The sequence below is a fragment of the Dermacentor andersoni genome, chromosome 1 (assembly GCF_023375885.2).
Source record: "Dermacentor andersoni chromosome 1, qqDerAnde1_hic_scaffold, whole genome shotgun sequence".
Classification (NCBI taxonomy): Eukaryota; Metazoa; Arthropoda; class Arachnida; order Ixodida; family Ixodidae; genus Dermacentor; species Dermacentor andersoni.
The window spans coordinates 39,803,513-39,828,185 of record NC_092814.1 but is presented as its reverse complement, the minus strand read 5'-3'; the positions used below and the strand labels follow the sequence as shown (position 1 = coordinate 39,828,185).

The window sequence follows — 24,673 nt, the reverse complement described above, 5'->3', positions numbered from 1 at the left end:
AGGTGTACAGATGAACTTTCACTGATTGTGTATTTCAGTGGAAATGGCTCTCTCTCTTCCTTGTTTGCTTGTCCAGCATAATTGGAAAGCCAGGATTCATTCGAGGTGTCTTTTTTCCCCCCCCACTTTGTTTGACATTTGACTAGAAACATCACATCAAGCATCACAGCAGACGCTCTGATCAGCATATACATTCAGCTGCTCAGGGTGGTACAGGTGTGTGCATGGATATCAGTCTAGGTCGGGTGATCAAACACAATTTTTTATATAGATGGTACACTCACCCCATTGAAATGGATTACCATCAGCTATAGCAACAGCAAGTGGTACGAGTGAGTTCGCAAAGAATTAAGTTGACATGATCAAACTAATGAAAATCAACTATGCATATTCATGTTCAATTCAGATTACAATTTTCATTATTTGCACACACCCTTACATTAAAGTTGGTATTCTTCAACATTAGTGGATATCACTGTTACATGTATCTGGACAACAGCTGTCACATGGCATATATCTGCCATATGACATCTAAACTTAGAGTGGACTGGGAATATAACGCTGCAGTAGCCATAACAGTGCATCCTAACCTGGCACTCCTTTGCCCTTTCCTGAAACCAGCCTCTTTAATTCTTCATGATTACATTAGAGCGCACGCATATGGACCATTAAACATAAAAGCGCAACAAGCAGGTCTTCTGGAGTTGCAGAGCAATGCACTTTAAAAGATGCGTCAGAAAGGGAAAAAAGGAAAAAGAAAGAAAAACATTAATAAAAAAATTGGCAGTATCACCCAAAGGGCAAAGTACAGATTTAAGATAAAGGTTATGCACTGTGAATGTTACGTTTCCTGAGTTTTGTTTTCGAGCTACCATTCTCTAAATTCTGAGAAATAATTTAGTCAAGAGCATAAGACCTGGTATGAGCAACTGTAGTAATAGAATAATGTAGCAATATAACACACATATACAGCATGGAAAATTTTATAGTATACGTATACCTAAATATATGCTGACGCCGACAGGGATGGCAACGATGATGGCGAAAATTCACTTGGAGTGTCCATATACATAATTGTTATCACAATAAAAGCACAGCATGGTTGTGTGTAGCTATCCTTCTATTGTGGACATTGTGTGGGACTGGGTGACCAGTAATTACTGCATCGACCTAAGGCATGACTGAGGTGACAGCAAGATGGCCAGAACAAGAAAGAATAATAGTTTATTGTGTGCACTACAATTACATACTTGATCATGGTGCACTGCACATGTCTGATGCCTTGTCAGTTCTAGATGACGGACAAGTGCCTGATACATCTCTCAATGGGTAGAGAAAGAATTATACAAGTTAACCAAAAAATTGTATACTATTTGCCGAAAATGAGCATTATTGTATTTGCATGAATATATAATGCTTTTTTTAATTACATTTCTGACCTCGGGACATGCCTTATGTTATATTCGGGTTCTTGGTATGAATATACATAGTATGCACATGACGTCACATCCGCTGCTGTCGTCTGCTTCTGCTACCTTCCGCCATCTTGGGGTACCTTATCAACAGGCGCGCGCATAGGCCTATAGGTTCCCCAACATGGCGCTGCTGTAAACCAGAAGTCGCGGAGTATAGTTGAATGACATACATGCATACTATGTATAGCATGTTTTTGTTTGTTTGTTTTTCCCTGCCACTTCAAACTATAGTCAGCTAATTCACTTGGCATTACCACGTATGGAGCCTTTTTTGAACACATAAACCAACACACCTTTGCCATGTTCGATTATGCCGCGGGCACTTCTGAAGTGCTGCCTGGCCAATAACCTTGGTGGCATGAAGGACGGCGCCGTTCTCAATGACAGTGACAAATACATCAGCAGTGACAACGAGTAAATTGTGCATGCACTCGTCCTTTCACGTGTTTTACTACAGCAGTTCACAGTAATGATGAATAAATCGCCATGTGGGCATCCACTTTTATAGGTCGTTTCCTGTTTCTTTGCGACATCACTTCCCACTACAGTCATAATATATATCTTGTCTTTTTCTGAGAGACTGAAAGTTCCTCCTCACATTATATTCATGGTCACATTATTTACATGCAAATACGGTGCATGTTAAGCATTTAGCCTGACAGTGCAAACCAATCTTCAGGAAGCTTGGTTTGACGTACAAGCTTGCAATGATTAGGCAAGCACATTTGATGCTTCAGGTTCAAGGACTTTGGACTGCTCTTGATGTTGTTGCACAGAAGTCCTTTGAGTTGAATCAGCACAACACTTTCATGCGGCAGCATTAGGAGTTTAGGTGTAGCAGGCATGCTGTACTCGTTGTACAGACAAATATTTATCTTTTTCGGGCAAAATAGGTGACGTTTATTGCTTCTGAAGACACGATGGTGCCTGTACAGTGTGCAACTTTGAGCCATCTGTGTTGATGACCAGCCATGTACGCTTACTATGGCAGCCTGTGCCAAAGGTGGTAATGTTTGTACTTATCTTCAGGGTGTCGAACCGGTATTTTTTCGGATTCGGTTCAGGTTCGGGTTCAAGCCGTTCGGGTTCGGTTCTGGGTTCGGTTCCAGAGCACCATTTTATTCCGGTTCGAACGGGTTCAAACGGGTTCGGAGAATAAAAGAGACCGGAGTGTTCTTTTTTTTTTTTAACTTATAGTGCTGCGTTTTTGTTTCTCTGCCACGTTGGTATCAAAACAAATTCATAATGTAGGTTTCTTTTTGTATATGTTGTGACTTGGTCAAGTTAGCTGTACAATCCACTGCAAAATGTTTTCCATGGTAGGCCAACGATTACAACACTAACTGAAGCGAAATAAAAGTTCGCAGGGACAGTTAAGGCTGCTTACGTGTGTGAATGTGAAAGCATTACTCTTTATGGCCGCAAGGTTATCTTTATTAATTTATTTAATTCATTAATATAATTAAATTTTATTTTATTCTTGGTTCATAAATCTGCAGTTTCATGCCCCACAGTTGTTTTCTTGAGGAAAAGAACGACAATGGCTCTACGTAGCCGCCGCAGTGCCGCCTTGTGCTCCATGCCCCACTCCAACCAGTGACGGGCCACACCTTGTCTCCAAATAATGCATGCTCACCACAATCTTCTGGCAGGCAGGCATGTAGCCTCCTGGCCAGTGGGCAGCACTCCGGTGCTGCCCCCGCTCTAAATCATGCGTCCTCACCTGAATCTTCTGGCTGGCAGGCAGGCAGGCAGGCAGCCAGCCTACTGGCAAGCGGGCAGCCTCTTTGCTGGGCAGCAACTTCTCTGCGCGTGCGCACACACACACACACAGGATTTGAAAAAAAGGAAAATTGGTTGGTCTGCTGCACTTTTCATGTACCTACAGTTTCAATGTCGTTTTAGCTTTAACACAAGAGCATTAGCAGTGCTAGAAGTCGAAAGCTGTCCAGTGTCGGCGTCAGCCTCCACCTGCTAACAGACTGGCTAGAAGGAAGGAACGGCTATAATGACTCACTCACTTTAGGAAAACACCAGCGATAGCAACTTGCTAATGACGCTTCAGTAATAGGTAACAGCGATGGGGTTCTAGCAAAAATAGTAGCTTAGTGAAGTCACAAGCAGTGGTAGTGGTCACTGGTACTCCAAGGCTGCAGAACGGTAGCACAAAGGAAGAGAAGGTAATGAAGAATGCTATCAGATTTATCCTTTGCATCAAACCAGTTGATCACCCCTCATGTTTTTTCTTTCAGTTTACTTGCTTCCTACACTCTTACCTCATATAAATACTTGTTTTGAAAACCCTTGGATGATTACAAAATATGCATTAGGCAATCGTTTATTAACTTCAGTGCAAGATGTCAATCTTACGCTAGAAACAACATAACAACACTATGTTGGCATAAAGAAAGACATTTTGTAGCATTTAGGTTGTAGTCACCTAAAAACATTGTGGCTTTTTTGTGCACAACTAAATTTTCTGATTGGTCAAGAGTGATAGCGCCGCAAAATTTGCAAATGCCAAGGACCCCAAAATATTGAGGTTGGTCCGACCCACTAATCCACCTTAACCGGCCTGCTAATTCCTCTAATCCAAATTAATCAACACACCAACCCACTAATTCACATTATCTCACCCACTGATCTCACTAATCCATCCCAGTCTACCCGCTAACCCACATTAATCCATGCGCCCCTTAATTTTAAGGTTGAGCAGATTCAAGATGATATGGAAATGCTGTCACATCTACTTTAAAAGTGGAGTTAAGAAGGCCCCGAAGTTGTTGTTTTTTTGGTTATCATGCTCTCTTAGAGCAGTAAACAAAGGACACAATGTCACTGCACAAGAAGAAGTGCCAGTGACGTAGAGGACTGTGAGTGTTGGTGTCTCACTGCTGTTTGTATATAATGGCTTATTCAACCAGAATAAGTGGAAGATATGGATTTATTGTTAGTGATGTCCCTGAAGGCCTTCACAAGGGGACGGGGATGCCTTCAAATTAACAACACATTGAAAACGTTACACAATATTAAACACTATGCACATAGAAGCCATGAAAAATAAACCATGATATGTTACCTCGGAAATGTACGTTCTAACTGTATTCTAAATGAAAAAGAAAATTGGGGGAGATGGGCAGTATTTAACGCAAACTGGTAGTATATGCGGACAACTTTACATTAAATTGAGGCTAATAATAAGAAGAGAACCTGATGGTCTGTGGAACTACAGACTATGTATATTTGATGGTGCTGTCGAGTGAGTGGCAAAAATATCTTGAGGCGCACGGTACAGCACCATAATAAAAAACTAGAAATTGCAGTTTTGAAGAGCTGCTAAAGGTTTACCTATGCTCGGGAATAAAGCAGCTAGGAAACCTGGGTTATAAAAGCAAACTGTGCATTGCAGTATTGATACTCATGCTACATTCTATCCATATTCAGCAATTTTAAAGCTCTCTTAGAGAGAATTTACCACCCTGTTTAGCCAGATACAAGGGCTTTAACAAAATTTATTCGCATGCTCACTGAGTGCTTTACGTTTATCAGTTGTGCGCATTTCTTCTACTTCGAGTGGGCACATTGCATATCTTTTGCATGTTTTAATGGGCATTTCTTGCAGTAAAAATTTCCTGCAGAATTTTATCAGATGTACGGCATAATTATCTCGCAGGTATTACCTTTTTCAATTTTTTTCCGTGCTGATTTTTTTAAGCTCTAAGAACACTCTTCTAATGCATCTTCTCCCGCACCGACTCGTAGGTTAGAGTGCAGTGTTGGCTTGTATGATTACCAATCAGCATAATGTGACACCTTTGCCACTTCCAAACATTTCATTATGTGCCCAGTCAACGATGCAAATTTTTATTTGGCAGACTAAAAAGAGTGAAGGAAGAGGACGTTGTCAAGGGTTGTTGGATTCAACCTCATTCAATGACTAGACAGGATGTACTTAAGTCCTGAAAATGCCCTCTCAACGCTAATTTGTAAGGCCGGCACCGCAAGCACTACTGTGGCAAATGAATACAGGTCTGCGCACCTTGACTTTTCTTTCTCCCACTAGTCCAGTACATTCGAATCCTTGCTTATTCTAAGAACCTTCTCGGAAGGCATCGAGTAGGCTGGGTACTTCTTTGACTTTGAGTGAACTGTCGCTAGCTGGATGCAGGCAGTCCTCTTCTCATTCCATAAGGAAGGCCTCAGGTTCATCCTCAGCTTATAAGCTTCTAGAGGGAGCTTCTGCTACTGCTATTAATTGTACTTGATCACCTCCGACGATCCCACAAAGCCACCTCCATGTGGTCACCAGATGCTGTTTTGATCGGCGCTCTCCTCACTAATCAATATTGTGTGGTAAGGAGGATCTAGATAAATAGCTGCACAGAAAAGGTTGCAGCCTAGCAACAGTTTCTCGTGCCTTTTCATGGCAATTACCATGTTGCTGACTATCGAGGTGTCCATTTTAGAAACCTCTAGGTGACAGTTAAGCCAGCCCTTTACAGTTAAACAGTGGCTTTCTCAGCGGGAGGCAGTGCAGCCACCGCATTTTCGATGCCCTGCCAGTCTTCTGTAAGAGCGAGCTCACCTTCATGGCTAAAAAAGTCGTCGCAGAATTCTCGGAGTTCCAGCAGCCGTTTAAGCATGGTGCTTGTCAACATCCACCGTGTCAGACATTCCAAATTCGTTTCTTCAATTTTAGCTTGCGAAGGAGGGACATCACTGCTGGTGCCCACATTTTTTTCACTATGTTGCTTGCTTTGATAACAAGGTCCTTCGCTGCTGAATATTTCAGCGCATCTTGCACTGTAAGTTGCAGTGTGTGAACGGCACACCTCATCCCTTGAAGGAGTGGTCCATAATCCAAAAACATGAAGTCTCCTTCCAACTCGTTTCAAGGCCACTTGCTTAAATTTTTATCTGATGTTTCCCACTCTTCATCCTTAGACTGTGGGCACGTGCCACACATCGTCTTCAGATGCTGGCTGTGCTAGAAGAGCAACCGCTATAACCATATTTGCTCCATTGCCCGTCGTTACACTGTACACTTGGTCCAGAGCTATTCCATGTTCAGAGAGCTCACCAACAACTTCATGCTTTAAGTTTTCCACGGTGTACCGCTCAAAAAGTTCTTTCATAACTAGTGTTTGCAGGTGGATCTTGCCATCTTCAATAAATTGTACATTGATGCCAAGAATTGCTCGATCAAGGCCTGTAGCACTGCCCATTTTTAGGAAAACAAGATGATATTGAAGTGACTGTGATATCAATTTTCTTGCTTTTTTTTTTTTTTTTGCTTCTTGAGCCACTCGTAATCGAACACTCTTGGCACTCACAGTCATTCTTTTCTTAAAGCCCTGCATTATACGGTCAATGATCTTTTGAAACCTGGAGTCATCAATCATGCAAAATCGTCGATCATTCATAGTGACCAATTCAATGCAAGCATTCATGATGGCTTCTCCGGTTATGTTTACGCTCACACCCGCGCTCACCTTCATTTCCTTGCCCTTCCGTAGTCGGAAAACTTGCTCACTGCCAGACCCTTGTGAGGATTTGCTACACGACGGCTTCTCCAGGAATAGTGCTTGGTATTCTGAGCTGTGATGCTACTGGACATGACGTTCAAGGTTAGCAGCATGCTGTCCCAATAGCCTAGTCTGACAGTCTCCATTCTGACATATAGACTGTCCTTTCTCGACATCAAACTGGAAATGCTTGTGGACTGGATGATGAATGAAGCGACCTATCTTTGCAATCAGCAGCGCCGGCGGCACACAAAAATAAAATACAAGAATAGTTAGTCGCTGTACGACTACCTTTATAGAAACACTTGTGCCTAAGACCCCAAATATTATGGGCACAAGCAAAGAAAAATTGTTTTGCATGGTCTAAAATAGGTGCGAGGCATGAGCAATCGGTTTCGATTATGGAGCCCCACAGGCAGTGTTAAACAATGTCTTCTGGCTGTTCTTTCTTTACCTAACAAAAACAAAGATATTCAAGCAGGCACTTTCATAATGTCTGTAGTTTCATTTCGTTTCTTGTTATTGTTAAAGTCTGGGCTGCAACAAGGTGCACTAGCCCACTTAAAAATTGTGACATAGCGCAATAGTGTACTATGAAAAGGAGAGTGCAAATGCTTATGAGGACCCTAGGACCCGAATAGAAGTTAGTGGGAAGTGACATTTGAAGAAAGCGGTACTTGAAGGGAAGAGTGCACAAAAAGCAAAGACTAAAATGCAGAACTAGCTATCTTACCCGACATTCCTCCCTCGCTCTTCACTCAAAAGCATGCTTTGACAAAAAGTCATCGCTGCTTATATTGAGTCCTTAAGAAACCGGTTCATTCTGTTATACAAGAAAGCCTATTTGAACAATGCAATTCAATTTCTTGCTGTTAACATGAAGGCAAATGCTGCTTCCCTTAGAAGATATCTAGATGGGGAGTGTGGGAAGAGGGGCTCTGCAAATATTACGAGGTTCGTTTTCAGTGAGAGTAATGGGACAACAATGACGTTCGATTAACAACAACGTAAATATTAAATTAAAATGTAGAAGGGAAATAATTACCAAGGAAACCGTTTCATTTACTATCATAATTAGTCATTAAAAGCTTCGCGAGGTGTGCATAAAAACGCAACTGAAAACTAGTGATTACAATTACAGAAATCGGTTCTATCGCCCAAGCATAACCCAATAAATCTCCAAAGGAATACGAAAGGTGAAAATGTAATATACAGTGACACGAGTGCATCGATAGTTCGCTCACCCAGACGACACACGAAGAGCAGATGTGGCATCGATGGTGGCTCGGGTTCAACGGAGAATTCGGCAGCAGCCCTGAGGAGCAGACTGGCTCAGGTGGCGATTCGGCCTTCTTTTAATGCTATAAAGTACCGACGGAGAGGGCACTAGTGCACACTGGAAAAATAAGTGGTTCAATTCACACACAAAACAGCGGGCACGTACACAGTTGGTTCACTTCTGCACTGCATGACCACCATGTTTCAGCTGAGAAAAATTAATAGACAACTACTCTTGAGCTTCTGCTCTGATTAGGGTGACTTCACAGCAGAGAAGTGAGACACAGCCAAAAGAAGCGGCACGTGTACCCACACTTCTATATTATAGGGGGTCCTATTGGGAGTGAGAAAAGTTTACAGATACACAAAATAATCTCGAGACTTCAGCCTTAGACTTTGAGACAGGGAAAGCAAAACTAGAGTACACGGCAAGTACACCTTCACTTGTAAATGGCGAGGGGTAACGTTTCCAATGGTGTAACCGTTCGTGCTGTAGTGTAGTACTCCCAGACACCCTTATAGCATGTGGGAGTAGTGATTCCAGTCTCTCAGGCGATGCCCTCAACTTAGCGTGACAAGCTCAGCCGAAATCGAGCTACCAAGTGACAAAGAGGGGTGCTCGTATGGTACCCGACATTCACTGATCGCAAGCCAGAGAATGGATCACAGTGAAAAGCTCGCATACAAAAACAAGCTACTTACAGCGAAGAGACGATGCAGAGGAATTTCACTGAACTTATAACAACATACACACAATGTTCTCCAAAACAATGCAACGCATGCAATACAACACTTCACAGAGACCACAATACACAGAAAGATCTTGCAACAATAGTGCACTGCTACACGAGAGAGGCAAACATAAACAACATGATTTGCCCACTGCGCACTGTGTCAGTCTGATGTGTGGAGGGTCATGATGTGGCCATACTTAGAACAGGCACGCGCTCTCTGCAGATCTGTGGCTGCCAGCAGCGGCATTGACCAAGGAGTTGAGGAGAAGCATTTTCTCAAAGTCTTAAAGTTAGGACTTCGGCACGGGCTGGTCGACAGTGCTAGTCGTCCTTTTATACGGCGCGCCTCGTCTGTTCATCACTTCATCCGAAAGCAGTAGTGCACATACACATAGCATCCACTGCACAACAGCGTTCTCACTCTCCAGCTGGGGCGCACGTCACTATTGGTCAGGCATGTAAACAAGTTCCAGAACGTTCGAATCGATTCTCTCCGACGCGGTGCCACCACCCATGAAGAAAAGTGGAGATGGATCCACTTAGCACTGTTTAAAAGGCTACATGCTCTCCGCGAGCCGCAAGTTGATTTCTCTTCATTGTTCTGGAGGCTTCTACGGTGTGCGCCAGTGTGTTTATTCGAGCCGCATAGGTTTTTTCATATGTGCACCGATTTCTTGTGACAAATGGTGACCATAAGAGGCTAATAACTTGATGATAACATGATAATAACATGATGCTGCTGCATTATCTCTCGGCAGCATCTCCCATACAAGACTGCTCTGCTCTAAATCTCCGTTCCCGCAACCGGTTCGGAACAATTCCTTCGGTTCATTATGGTTCAGGCTCAGTTCCAAAATGGCAGAAGAAATGCAGGTTTGGTTCAGTTTTGGTTCCAGGCAAAAATTTGGGTTCGATTCCGGTTTGACACCCTGCTTTTCTTTGCTGTCAGTTCTTTTTCGCTTCTGGTTTTGAAGCATTGTTGAAGTCTGGAACATTGCTTCTAAGCTACCTGCCTTGCAGGAGCTCTCCTGATGACTCTCCGTCTTCCAAAGGTGTTGAGTGGTAGGCTTAAGTACCTAGCCAGAAGTTCTCTCTTCGGCCCACATATTTTTTTCATTATGCATTTGACTATTTGCACACCCTTCTCCATCAGAGTGTTGGATGGCAAGTAGGCAAGACTTGATGTGATGTGCGTGAAGTCATAGTACTACCTTGCAAAGACCAAAAACTCATTACAGGAGAATTGCCACCCATTGTCCATGCAGACTTGTACTAGAATGCCATAGCAGGAGAATATTTTGTGTTGAGAGCACCAATTGTGGTCCTATCATGTCACGCAGTTGCTCTGCTTCTGGAAAATTTGAGAGGGCATCAAATGCAATGATATACAATTCTCCACCAAAATGAAAGATACCTACACCAACCTGATGCCATGCACATGCTGGAGCAGTATGCATAAGAAACGGCTCTTGCGATTGCTTTAGGTACATATACTGTTTGCATGTGGGGCAGCTATAAATAAGAGTGGTGATACTTCCGTTAAGCCCTGGCCACAAAACAAGACTTCTGGCTCTTCATTGCATTTCCACAAGCCAAAATGGCTGGCAAGAGTTCTTGCGAGGATTTCCCACTGCATGCTCCTTGGCATGATGACTTTGGTATCCTTAAGCAAGACTCCATTCACCACTGTCAGTTCCAAGGAAAAGGGTTTCAGTTTAACTTGAAATGTTTTGCCTGTTATGTCGACATTATAAGGTTCACATTAATTTGGTTAGCATTGAAGCATTGTAGCGGCACACCGTATTGCTGCCAGCAAAATGCATCATGTTGAGGCATGTATGCAGCTGGGCTCCTCTTTCACGCTTCCCTCTGGACACACTGCAACATCTAGCGGCAGTGCCACAAAGTAATATGCAGACAAGCTTGAGTATATATGATGTGTTCAATTCCGCCCAGCACCTGAGAAATTTTAAAGGAATTTTTTTGTCATTGGAGAGCGGCACATACCCAGTGGCACATAACCAGTGACCCATCATCATCATCATCATCATCATCATCCTATTTTATGTCCCTGCAGGACAAAGGCGATCTCCAATTACCCTTGTCCTGCACCAACCGATTCCAACTAGCACCCACAAATTTCCTAAGTTCATCACACCACCTAGTCTTCTGCCATCCTCTGCTGCGCTTCCCTTCTCTTGGTATCCATTCTGTCACCCTAATGGTCCAACGGTTATCTAATCTGCGCATTACATGACCTGCCCACAGCCATTTTTTTTCTCTTAATGTCAATCAGAATATCGTCTATACCCATTTGCTCTCTGATCCAAACCACTCTCTTTCTGTCTCTTAAAGTTATGCCTAGCATTCTTTGTTCCATTGCTCTTGATTTATTTTTATTTATTTTATTTATTAGATACTGCCAACTGCCTCTTGGCAGTCCAGGCAGGAGCGAGTGAGTACAAAGTCGGTGCTGCAAGTGAAAATAACAAAAACATGAGTTACAAGGAACCATGAAAAAAAAATGTTTAAAAATACAGACTATTGCGTCGGTAAAGGCATCTTGTACAAAATTACAAAAATAGGAAACTGGTCATTCTAAATCTAACACGCTTCATTGCAAAGATTGCACGGCAGACACAAAGGATTCGACTGAGGACATACAAGCGACTTCTTGCGGTAGAGCATTCCACTCTTCTATAGTTCGAGGGGAAAACGAGAAGCGATAAGCAGTAGTTTTAGTCTGTGGCATCACAATCATTTTGCTGTGCTTGCGTCTGTTTTGTCTTGTTTTATTAAAATTGATGTAAATGTCGGAATCCATTTTTGTTTGTTTATTAACAATGATGCTACGGAACAGCCGCCACAGTGTGGCTGCACTGAGGAGGAAGAAGACGATGTGGGCCCGCTTGATATAGCGTCGCCATTTTGGCCTTCCGTTAGCGTCAAAGTTTGTAAGCGATGCAGTCTGCGCCAAAATTCTAGCGATGGGAGGCCAGACCGTGTTCTGAAATCAGTGATCAAGACTTGTCTACTATAAATATTATAAATAAATCTAAGGGCTTTCTTTTGCACGCTTTCAATGTTGTTGACACCAGTCCTTGTGTGGGGATCCCACACAGCATCGGCATATTCAAGCAATGGTCTAATGAGTGTCGTGTAGGCAGCGAGTTTAGTCCTACTAGTGCAATGTTTAAGCTGGTGTTTAATTAGCCATAGCTTCCTTAGCGATGCCGAAACGACGTATTGGACATGAGCATTCCAGGTTAGCTTCAAGTCAATCACTACACCCAGATACTTAAATTTGTCAACCGTCTTAATTGCTACATTATTGATTTTATATGTACAAATTGATGGTGCTTTCTTTCTTGTAATCATCATTTGAGTACATTTTGAGGCATTTAAGTTGATACGCCAGGACTGACACCAATTATCGATTGCATTAAGGTAATCCTTTATAGTAGTCTGATCATGGAGTGATTGAATTTTGTGGTACACAATGCAATCATCAGCAAAGAACCGGCATCGTACCGGGGAATCAAAGGACAAATCATTAAGATAAATCAAAAAGAAAAGAGGTCCAAGTACTGAACCTTGCGGCACACCAGAAAGTACGGGAGCAGGTGAAGAAATAAAGTTTCCTATACGGACATATTGTGTTTGATTAGTTAAATAAGAGTCAAGCCAGCGAAGAATTTGTTCATTTTTCAGCGCACATTGTAGCTTCAGTTTTAGTCTTTTGTGACAAACACGGTCAAATGCCTTCTGAAAATAAAATAAAAAGCACATCTATTTGCCCGCTGCGGTCCAGCGCTGCCATGACTTCATTGGTAATATGTAGAAGCTGAGTAACTGTAGATAGGCTATGCCAAAATCCATGCTGTTTTTCAAAAAAAAAACTATTGTTTTCCAGAAAGCTGCTCAAGTGCTTAAAAACGAAGTGCTCCATCACCTTACTAGCGGTGCAGAGAAGCGAGACGGGTCTGTAATTAGTAATACTGAGTTTATCTCCGGACTTATGAATGGGAATTATCTTTGCTGCTTTCCAATCATTAGGAAGGACATCTTGCTTTAGACTTTCGTTAAATATTATAAACAGATACTTTGCACACCACTCCGCGTACCTAAAGAGAAAATTATTTAGTATGTCATCAGGACCAGCAGATTTCTTTGTCTATGTTTAACAGGGACGAAAGAATACCTTCTTCGGAAAGAAATAGGTCCATAAGTTTGCAGCCAGAGCCTGAAAATTCTAGACTATCGTCTTCAGTACCACATAGAAATACCGAAGCAAAGTACTCGTTGAACACTTGCGCAATATTCTGGTTATCACTGGTCTCGGTATCATTCAATCTAATTTTGGTGACCGGGTCCTTTTTCTCGGTTATGTGCATCCAAAACGTTCTTCGGGCGTTAGATAAAAAATGGCGTAGCTTAACATTGAAAAAATGATACTTTGAGTCTTTAATTTTTTTCCTAAGTTCGGTACGCATTGACGGTAGCACGGAACGATCGACACAACTATTGGACCGTGACAGGCGTTTTAAGCGGCGCTTTAGTTGCAGTATGTCACGAGTGATCCAAGGGTTATTGCGGGCCATTCTCTTGCGTTTTGTTGGAATGTACCTGTGCATACATTCCTGCACTGCGTCCTTATAATGCAACCATAAATCATTGACTCTGATTACGCCTGGAATTGATTTTTGAAGAAAAGTGTCGAACTCTTGTTCTAAGTAGTCGAGTACACTTTCATCAGCCGCTCTCCCAAAATCCAAGACTTCTTTGTCTGGACAATGGATAATTTTTACTGTAGATTGCTTTTAAGCAGGATCGCTTCATGATCTGATATACCTGGTAAAACTTCTACAGTAAATCCTGTTTTACTGACTGCTTCAGAGATAAGAACAAGGTCGAGGATAGTTCTTGAGCTTGAAGTAACACGTGTAGGTGTTCCTGCTAGTTTTAGATTAAAAGAAAACGCCAAATCGAGCAGTACTTCAGCATGCTGACAAGAATGCCGAGCACAGAGATCGTCCCAGTTTATCATCGGTAGATTAAAGTCACCGCATAAGATAATATGAGTATAGTGTTTACTGTGGGCGTAAAGAAAATCATGCAGCGATTCCAAAATTGAGATATCTGCATTCGGAGGCCTGTGTACTACACCAATAAGAACCTTGCATTTGAAAGACGGCACTAGAATCTAAACCATTTCAGCAGAAGTATTGTGTGGAATGGATGTGAATGGGGTGCCCTTTTTTATTATGGTCGGGACACCACCCCCTCTCGAGCCACGATCGTGGCGAATTATGTTGTACGAGCTGGGTATTATGTCAGAATCGGGGATAGCATCATGAAGCCATATTCCCGTTAGAAGCGTGATGTCAGGATTGTAACTAAGAAGTAGGCTTTCGAGGTCATCAGTCTTGTTCACAACGCTCTGGGCGTTAACATTTAAAACAGTTAGCGGACAGAAGACGTGGGGTAACTCTAACAAATAAGATTTAGTTTTACTTTCACGCAGTTTTTGACTGGAATTAGACCGGGTATGTCAATTTGCTGCTGAGGGAACTGCCCTGTCCAATGCCTCGTCCTATCTGAACGTATTGCCATTGATTCTAACCTTGTCGAAGGATAAAAATACCTTGTCGCCTCTGTCTCTGTTTTGTTTTGTCCAGGTCCAAAGTTTTTTTCTTACCGATTTGATTCTAGGAGAGAAGTCCTCTGAAATGCTTGCGCAATCCTTAACTTGTTCGTAAGCTTCTTTGTCAGTCTCCAAGTCTCTGCCCCATATGTCAGCACCGGTAAAATGCACTGATTGTATGCCTTCCTTTTCAATGATAACGGTACGCTTCCAGTCGGGAGCTCACGATGTCTGCCGTATGCGATCCAACCCATTTTTATTCTTCTGTTAATTTCCTTCTTATGATCAGGGTTACCTATAATTAATTGACCTAGGTAAATGTACTCCTTCACAGACTCTTAATGGCTGACTGGCGATCCTGAACTCTGGTTCCTTTGCTCGGTTATTCATCATTATCTTTGTCTTCTGCAGATTAATCTTCAACCCCACTCTTACACTCTCCCTGTTAAGGTCCTCAATCATTTGTTGTAACTCGTCTACAGTATTGCTGAATAAAACAATGTCACCGGCAAACCGAAGGTTGCCTAGGTATTCGCCGTCGATCCTTAGTCCTAAGCCTTCCCAGTTTAACAGCTTGAATACTTCTTCCAAGCACGCAGTGAATAGCATTGGAGAGATTGTGTCTCCTTGTCTGACCCCTTTCTTTATAGCTATCTTCCTACTTTTCTTGTGTGAAATTCAAGTAGCTGTGGAATCTCTGTAGATATTTTCCAAGGTATTTGCATAAGCGGTCTGTACTCCTTGATCTATGAAAGCAGTATAGAGAGGCTGATTGTACTCTGCGGATTTCTCAGTTACCTGATTGATGACATGGATGTGATCCATTGTAGAGTATCTCTTCCTGAAACCTGCCTGTTCCCTTGGTTGACTAAAGTCCAATGTTGCCATTATTCTATTGGAGATTATCTTGGTGAATATTTTATGTAGTACTGGGAGTAAGCTAATGGGTCTATAATTTTTCAATTCTTTAACGTCTCCCTTTTTGTGGGTTAGTATAATGTTTGCATTCTTCCAGTTTTCTGGGACCCTTGCAGTCGATAGACCATTCGTACAGGGAGCCGCCAGTTTTTCAAGCATTATGTCTCCTCCATCTTTGATTAAATCGAGTGTTATTCCATCTTCTGCCGCTTTTCCTCATTTCGTGTCTTGCAAGGCCCTTCTGACCTCACATCTAGTTATAGGAGGAGTTTTGTATCCTGTTCATTATTATTTCGAATAGAGTTCTCCTGAGTCCTCTGGGTACTGTACAGGTCATTATAGAATTCTTCCACTGCTTTTACTATACCTTTGAGATTGCTGATCTTTCAGTGCATACATCTTGGTTTGTCCTATGCCAAGTTTCCTTATCACTGATTTCAGGCTGCGTCCATTTTTTACGGCTTCTTCAGTCTTTCTCATGTTATAATTTTGAATATCACTTATTTTTGCCTTGTTGATCAGTTTTGACAGTTCCGCGAATTCTATCTTATCTCTTGAGTTGGACACTTTCATTTTTTGTTGTTTCTTTATTAGGTCCTTTGTTACTTGGGAGAGCTTGCCTACTGGTTGTCTTGGTGCCTTGCCTCCCATTTCAATTGCTGCCTCTGAAGCCAGCCTTGTTACGGTTTCATTCATTACCTCTATGTCATCATCATCATCTCTCTGTTCTAAGGCTGCATATTTGTTTGCAAGTACCAGTCTGAATTTGTCTGCTTTTAGCCTTACTGCCTCTTGGTTTACCTGTTTCTTCTTGACCAATTTGGCTCTTTCTCTCTTCAAATCGAGGTGAATTCTAGCCCTCACTAACCTATAATCACTGCACTTTACCCTACCTATCACTTCTACATCTTCCACTATGCTGGGATCAGCAGAAAGTATGAAGTTGATTTGATTTCTTGTTTCACCATTAGGGCTTTTCCAGGTCCACTTTCTGTTGCTATACCTCTTGAAAAAGGTGTTCATTATTTGAAGCTTATCCACTCCTGCAAATTCTACAAGCATCTCTCCTCTAGCATTCCTAGAATCGACGCCGTAGTTGCCAATTGCTTGTTCACCAGCCTGCTTCTTCCCCACTTTTGCATTGAAGTCGCCCATTACTTCAGTATACTGAGCTTGCACTTTTCTCATCGCTAATTCAACATTTTCATAAAACTGATCTACTTCCTCATCGTCGTGACTGGATGTTGGAGCGTAGGCTTGTACTACCTTTAATCTATACCTCCTATTAAGTTTGATTATGGCTACTGCTACCCTTTCATTAATGCTGTAGAATTCATCAATGTTGCCTGCTATGTCCTTATGGATTAGGAATCCTACCCCGTATTGCTTCTTATCAGGACAGAGGACATGGCCGTTATTCAGCAATGTATCATCATCATCAGCAGCAGCAGCCTGGCTATGCCCACTGCAGTGCAAAGGCCTCTCCCATACTTCTCCAACTACCCCAGTCAAGTGATAATTGTGGCCATGTTGTCCCTGCAAACTTCTTAATCTCATCCGCCCACCTAACTTTCTGCTGCCCCCTGCTACGCTTCCCTTTTCTTGGAATCCAGTCCGTAACCCTTGATGACCATCGGTTATCTTCCCTCCTCATTACGTGCCCTGCCTGTGCCCATTTCTTTTTGTTGATTTCCACTAAGATGTCATTAACTCGCGTTTGTTCCCTCACCCAATCTGCTCTCTTCTTATCCCCTTAACGTTACACCCATCATTCTTCTTTCCATAGCTCGTTGCATCGTCCGCAATTTAAGTAGACCCCTTTTCATAAGCCTCCAGATTTCTGCCCTGTAAGTGAGTACTGGTAAGACACAGCTGGGTTATACACTTTTCTCTTGAGGGATAATGGCAACCAGGCAGCATATGGATGATGGCAGCAATGTATAAGCCTCACCAGTTCTTCTAATCTGAAGAACTGGTGATAAGGCCAGTAATATCCCAAGCAACATCTAATAGTTCCTCAAAGAGTCCTGCTAAGCTAGCCTCACTCGACAGAGTTCGGCTGTTAAAGGTTTACAAGGTCCGTTTCCATTGGCGGCCAGTGACCCAAGTTGGTGTGAAATGGGTTCATTGATGAGCAGCATGTATACCCAGTGTGCCATACTCAGTGACCTAAGTTGGCATCGTAGAGGTTCATTCAAGAGCATCCATACCCAGTGCCACATACCCAGTAATCAAAGTTGGAGTGAAATAGGCTGCTTAAGGAGTGGCACATGCCCAATGTCACATACTCAGTGACCCAAGTTGGTTTGACAGTTGGTTTCAAACCCAACCCGGTTCCCTCAGCACAGCAGCCCGATGCTCTACCTATTAGACCATTGACTACCCAGCTACCCAAGTTGGCAGGAAAACGGTTAGAGACATAGATAGAGCTGCCATGCTGGTTATAACTGCTTTCAGATAGTCATCACAAACCACTTGGCTAATTTGTGGTGTGTTGCTTTGGTGGCGATGCAGCCCATTAGCCAAACAACACGAACATCGACATCTCCCATATTCCCAGCATTCTCGGCTTCCGTACTAAGTAGGAGACGACTATGACAGCATATCTGCTAGGACGAAATTCTTTCTGGGAATGAACTTCTAGGAATAGTTGTATTTCGTGAGCTGTAGGAAAAATATTTGCAAGTGAGATGGCATGCCACAAATCCCTTTTGATGCTATCAAAAGGAGTGGCTTGTGATCAGTTTCTATGACAAACTTTTACCCATACACAAACTGATGGAACTTCTCACATCCGGAACAAGAAAAAATGACAGTTGATTGTATGCACTACATTTATATACTTGACCATAGCGCACTGCGCATGTTCAAAGGTTTGACGTAATAGTTCTGCGGAAATTCGCAAGGTGGAGAGAAGTAATTAATGAAGGGAAAATCAGACATCCACCTATTCGTAGCAATTGCTACAAAGGAAACCCATAAGGGTTCCTCGGAAGAAAAGCCTCGCAGTTGAAGAAAAATTTGTCCTGATCCGAGCTGCTGTCCCGCACCAGGACGAATTTTTTTCAAATGCGAGGCTTTTCTTTCGAGGAACCCGTATGGGTTTGTTTTGTAGCAATTGCTAAGAACGGGTGGATGTCTGATTTTCCCTTTATTAAGCATGTTCAATGCCTTGAAAATTATAGGCGATGAACTTGTGCCCGGTACAATTAAAAGAAAACAGCATAAGGTTACGAGGCTTCAGTATCTCTTAGCCCAGGCTTACTTGCTTTCTGGTCTCTGCACCTCACTTTACTTTGATCCAAAAGTCATTTTAGTTCTCTCTTGCATTTTATGCCTCACTGTGGACAAAATATTGCATTACTTTTCACAGGGCTGGAGCTTCAGTTCATAGGCATGGCAGCCTCATTCCATTAGAGGCTAAGTTCAAAAACTCCTCTGCATCAAATAAAGTGCACATAAGAAACCACCAGTGGTACTGATTAAAGTATAAACCCCATGCAAGTGATCTTGTGTGCAATGACGACAAGTGACGCAACGGAGATGGCCGTCGCGTCCGCTCATCGCCTTCAAATCTAACCCCACGCGAGCAACGACTTTGAGCGACATCTCCCTGGTGTTGCCGGTATGAAGGCAGAAAATACATGCTGAAACTGGCGTGATGCATGCTCTAATAATTTAAGTTTATTTGTTTTGCTGTACAGAGCAGCATAAAGTATTTCTGAAGGTCTCGCAGTAGGCTTTTTTTTATCCTTGCGCCTGTAAAAATTCAGTTTGCTCTTTTCATGTGACAACTGGTAGTATCCCTGTTGTACAGCCTGTTACAGCTTTATGCTATTGGCTACTATGACTAGTCACTCATAGCACTCTCAGGTGACGAGTGATGAATTCTAGATTTTGAAAACCGAGCAATCGAGCGACGAGAACGAGCGATCTGTTCACGCAGTTGCCCATTTCACCGCTCGAAGCTGTCGACGCAAAATCACTCTCGTGGGGTTTGGGCTTAATCATGGGCTGTAAACTGTGACACATGTCCATTAAACTGCACATATCAATGAACAAGCAATATGGTAGAACAGGGGAAGGGGATGCCTCTGTCTGGTGCCAATATTTTAAGAAGAGAGCTCACCTTTCTCAAAAGCTATACCTTGTGGGAACTGCTGCCCTGATTCATGCTAGAGGACAGACACAGTGACATTGTGGCTAACGGGAGCAGCAGAGGAAGACAAGGCATGCTCCAGCCATGGCTAGGTATCTGCTGGTCAGGACTTGAGGGCCGCACCTTCTCCAGATTGGTGCCTAATGTAGGGCCCCAGCTTTGTTCATGGATGGACTTGGGGAGGCCATGGGGACATTGGACATTGGGAAGGCCATGGCATCTGTTCCACAGCAGGTAGCGTCGATGAGCAGTGTTCCTGCTAGACCTCGGACATCAAGTTCCACGATCTCAAGAGCTAGTTGTCAAGGTATCATTGCCATCATAGACACATGCTAATGGCATAGCCAATGGCGTAGCCAGGCCTCATAACTCCGAGGAGCCGCTGCTCTTAAAATAAAATGCATGCCGGGAGAAGCTTCATCTTAATTCTGGCTTGGCAACGGCTTGGTGATAGCTTGTAACGGAACTTCTGCCCCAAGACAGCTGGCTAGTCTCCTTGTGGTGATAGGGATGTAAGTAAGCAGCTGCATGTACCAGCTAACTACTGTGGGCACTTTTCAGTACAAGGTCTTGGAAGGAACCTAGGTGTACGTCTAAGAAGCCAACAGAGTTTGGGCCCTAAGGCTCTTGGATGACCTTGGTGGCTCGGACTCTCTATTGCTTGGTCTGCCACATTTACATTCGAGGTTCCAGAAGCCCACGGATTCTTTTTTTAACTGGTGGGGTACCGTGCCATTGCTCCAGGTCATCACAAGCCAGTAATACCGCCTCCACTGAGGGAGGGGCAGTGTGGAAACTGCTACTGTGATCTGCGCTAGAGGACAGATGAGATCGTGGCTAGTGGAAGTAGTAGAGGAAGATAAGGAATGCTCCCGCCATGGCTGGGGAATGGTGCTAGGACTTCGGGGCTGTGCTTTCTCTACAACCTTGATAGAAGGGCAGGCTTGGAGAGTGCAGATGGTACCAGTAAAAGGGACAAGTAGGAATGTTTGCTGTAGAGGCAATTATTGTATCTTTATGAAGAGACGATTAAGGTAAAATGTAGCTCTGCAAGCAAGGATCCTTGCTCATTTGGCTTCTTTGAAACAGGAGAGAGAACTGTGGCAGGAAGAAAATGCACATGTAGTGGAGGCCAATTATTATTTCAACAAGTTAGGTTGTTGAAGCAAGAGGTAAAAAAATATGCAGACAGATCTGGTGGAATGAAAAGGAAGGTCAGACTCAAGAAAAGGTGGCAGAGGGAGAAAAAAATTATGGGGTTTTACGTGCCAAAGCCATGGTCTTATTATAAGGCACACCGTAGCGGAGGACTCCAGAAAATTTCGACCACCTGGGGTTCTTTAACATGCAGGCAGAGGGAGAGTGTAATGCAGTAAACATGTTACAATCGTAAGAACATATCTCACACACAATACATTATAGTCAGTGGGCACGAAGTAGAAGGCTGGAGTCCTTACAATATGCTAGTAACAAGAATACATAAGGCAATCATTGAAGTTCGAAGGCTTTCATCTGGCCGAAACAATGTTACCCAGATTTGCGACTTCTACGGCATCTCAGTCTCAATTTTATATATATATATATATATATATATATATATATATACATACATATTTTGCCATTTTAGTCCTCATTCTTTCCCTAGTGCTGAAGTCTTCTATGAATTATGTTCTTCTTTTATATTTTTTCTTTATCCATCACCAAGTTTTTTATTACACAATATTTGATGCTTTCCCTCTCTCTTTATTTCATCCATCTTCTTTGTCCTCTCATCAACCTTGCCTCCTTTTCTTGGTGCAAGGCTTTTCTTTCCCTTCCTGCAGTTTGTTGGAACAATTTCTGTCCTCCTGTATAAAAACATTATGGGGTTTTTGCTTGCCAAAATCATGATCTGATTATGAAATACACTGTAGTGGGACTCTGGTTAACTTTATTACCTGGGGTTCTTTAACATGCACATAAGTCTAAATACACAAGCGTTTTTGCATTCCACCACCATCATAATGCTGCCACCACAGCACGGATTGAGCCCGCGACCTCAAGCTAAGCAGCACAACTCCCTAGCCACTTAGCTACTGCAGCAGGTTCCCTCTTGCTTCCATAGCTTAACTTTTCAAAATAGTAAACTGCCTGTGAATTTTAGTAACTGTACAAATAGATCATGTTTGATATACTCAAGTATATCAAACAACAGAAAATAATTGTACGCTTTCTTGCATCACTCCAAAAAGAAAATTCAGGGATGGCCTCCGATGCTTACTTGTGCTACACACATAGCATGAATAAATGAATTCCTCACACCTTATATATCATACTTTATGGGGTGGTCATGGTACACGGGCAAGCAGGTGGTGATTTGTTGTTGGTGTTGTTTGTGTTTTCGTTTTTATACCAGTGCTTTTGGTGGCGTTATCAAGTTGTAAGTCCTGTTTTTGTAAAAGGGCTTTTGCATCTCATGACTTGCATATCCTAATAAAACTAAACAAGCAGAAAAAAAATCCAGACAAGATAGGCAGTAGTGTTAGTTTGTCCATGTGTGTGTCTTTGCTCATGTTTCTTTTGTGCTCTTTTAATTTCTCTATGATAAAGAACCAACTCACCCAACAAACATGTCTTGTCAGGCTTGCATACACTTTTGGAGCAGTAAAACATCAATTGAAGTCTGGCTTTAAGTCTTTTGTGTTTGAGAATTCATTGACTGATTCAGCCCTCCTCATTGGCTTCTTTCTTCCACATAATTATGTGATGGCCAAAAATATGTTGTGCCGCTTGGAATGGATGGGATAAAAAGTGATAAATTTCATGTTCAGTTTACTTGTTTAAAAGCTCTTTACAGGACACAAGTTGGGTGTTAATTAAAAGGGACGTAATACATAAGCACATAAATTTAGGAATTATATAACAAGTATTTACGTGGTGTTTGTGAGAAATTATGTGACTGCTGTCTCTTTAAATTAATTGTGTTCCTTAACTTACGCAGTGAGGTAAGTAGTACAGTTACCTCCACAGCGTTTGCTATATCCAACTGAAAAAAAAAAAAAAAAAAAGAAAGCTTGTTCTCTGGTGATTTAAATTTAACTGATCATGCCCTTGTGAGCGAGCAAGACTGCAGTAAGGTGGTATATTGTGGCTGCATATTCTACCACTTGCATCGATTAGCACGGGACACAATCAGCTGTAAAGGTAACTAGATGCATGCTCATTGAAATTTCAACTTTCTCATGTGTTTGCTATTATGCGGTTTGTAAGAATTACACATTTTTATCTCTTTTACTTTTTGGTTGGTTTTTATAGTATTTACATGTACTTCTATGTAGATTGGAAGTAGATAAACTAAAGGATGCATGCATAATTACCTGAGTGGACTTAAATTATTACTAATGTCTTCTTTCAGGGGGAAGAAAAGATAAGTCGTGGAAAACGGCTTCCCACGCCAACAGAGGAATCCATTTTTGAACACCTTGGGCTTGAATACCGACCTCCTGAAGAGCGAGACCACTAGCTATATAGATATTATAGAGTTTATGTCTTTAAAATTTATAATGTATTCACTTGTAAATTTATATTCTTAGTAGTGGATTTCTGAAAAAATGTGTGATTTGTTTCTCAATGAGCCTTTATAAAATACAGAATATTTATATATTATGTATTGAGAGAGCACGCAAGTATATGCGTCTCTCAGTAGATGTTAAAGTTCAGTCGGAGAGCTATTATTTGGAAGAAAACACTTGAATGAACACATTTGTGCTATTGCATCACAATTAATGCCGTGATAGCATGTAAAATGCCAAATGAATGTGAAAAGATGTATGATCTCAGCATGGTGAGAAAAGATTTACTGGGTGTTGCAGTAATTCCTATTCACTTGTATTGAATGGTTCTTGTGCGTGTGTAGCGTGCATGTGAGTGAGTGAGCAAATGAGTGTGTGCATGCTTGAATGCATGGCAGCATGGTACACATTCATGTGCACCAGACTGCTCCACATGAGTGGGTATTCTGTAGGTCGACATGTCAATTTTGTCTGCAGCTGAAGTTCGGATTGGAGGGGCCGATCGGCTGGGCATGCGAAGGAGACAGGTGCCCCCACCCAATCAGAACATCAGAAGCTGACAAAATGGACTTGTCCACTAGGTAAAAACTTACAGAATACACCCCCAGAAGTGTGAACAGTTATTTTTATCCTCTCTTAATTAAAGATATTTCTCCTATGTTCGCTGCTGTACATCAAGAAGTCATCAAGGGACACAGAATTTCATTCCAATTTCAGAAGTTGACCTAATTACATGAAAGGCTTGTTGTATGCGAGTTGATGGTTGTGTGCATCTTGTTGTCGGTCTCATTAAATCATGATGGGCTTGCACTGGCTCTTTGATGTCCATGCTGCTGCTGCAGAGGTTGCTTCAACTATCAAGTGGAAGCACATATGTGGTCACTGACTAGTCACTGGAGTATGGTGGAGGCACATATGGTGGCGAGGCAGGTTCCAGCAGTAGGCAAGGCAAGATCTGCGTGCAGCAACCTAACACACTCACACACGCGCCATATGTTAGACACTTAGACACAACAGCAGTATATTAACTGCTGGGCTGCTACCACCATCTCTGCGGTATCTGCCAAAACAAAAGTTGGTATCACTAAAATTTGTCAGGCTAGACAATGCCAATTGTGGGAATCCTGCAACTGAAGAATGGTCGATCATTCGGTACATGTGCATTGAATGCAATACACGAAAACACTAAATTTATGCCTTCTGCAAAAGTCCTGCAGTGGAAGGCTGGCTGTTCATAGGTCTTGCATAATTTTTTTAGATGAACTAACACTAAAAAAACACACATATATATCAGACATGGACACAAGCACTACTATTGACTGTTTATTAGCGACTAGGCTAGGTGTTGTAATGCGCAAACACAGTTACACATCAAAGAAAATTTCAACA

At 42.3% G+C, this 24,673-nt stretch overlaps 1 protein-coding gene across 4 annotated transcripts in view; it reads left to right on the top strand.

The window, feature by feature from the left end:
* The window catches only part of LOC126545270 (DNA polymerase lambda-like), a 63,714-nt gene extending 39,620 nt beyond the window's left edge, over nt 1-24,094 (top strand). For 3 of the 4 annotated variants that reach the window (XM_055061348.2, XM_050193056.3, XM_055061349.2), the window contains one exon: nt 23,128-24,094. In XM_055061348.2, coding sequence (XP_054917323.1) covers nt 23,128-23,235 — 108 coding nt within the window. In that variant the 3' untranslated portion in view covers nt 23,236-24,094. Of the gene's footprint in view, nt 1-6,991; nt 7,103-23,127 lie in introns of all 4 variants that reach the window. The other variant, XR_008608457.2, reaches the window with a different exon arrangement.
* The last annotated feature ends 579 nt before the right edge of the window (nt 24,095-24,673 follow it).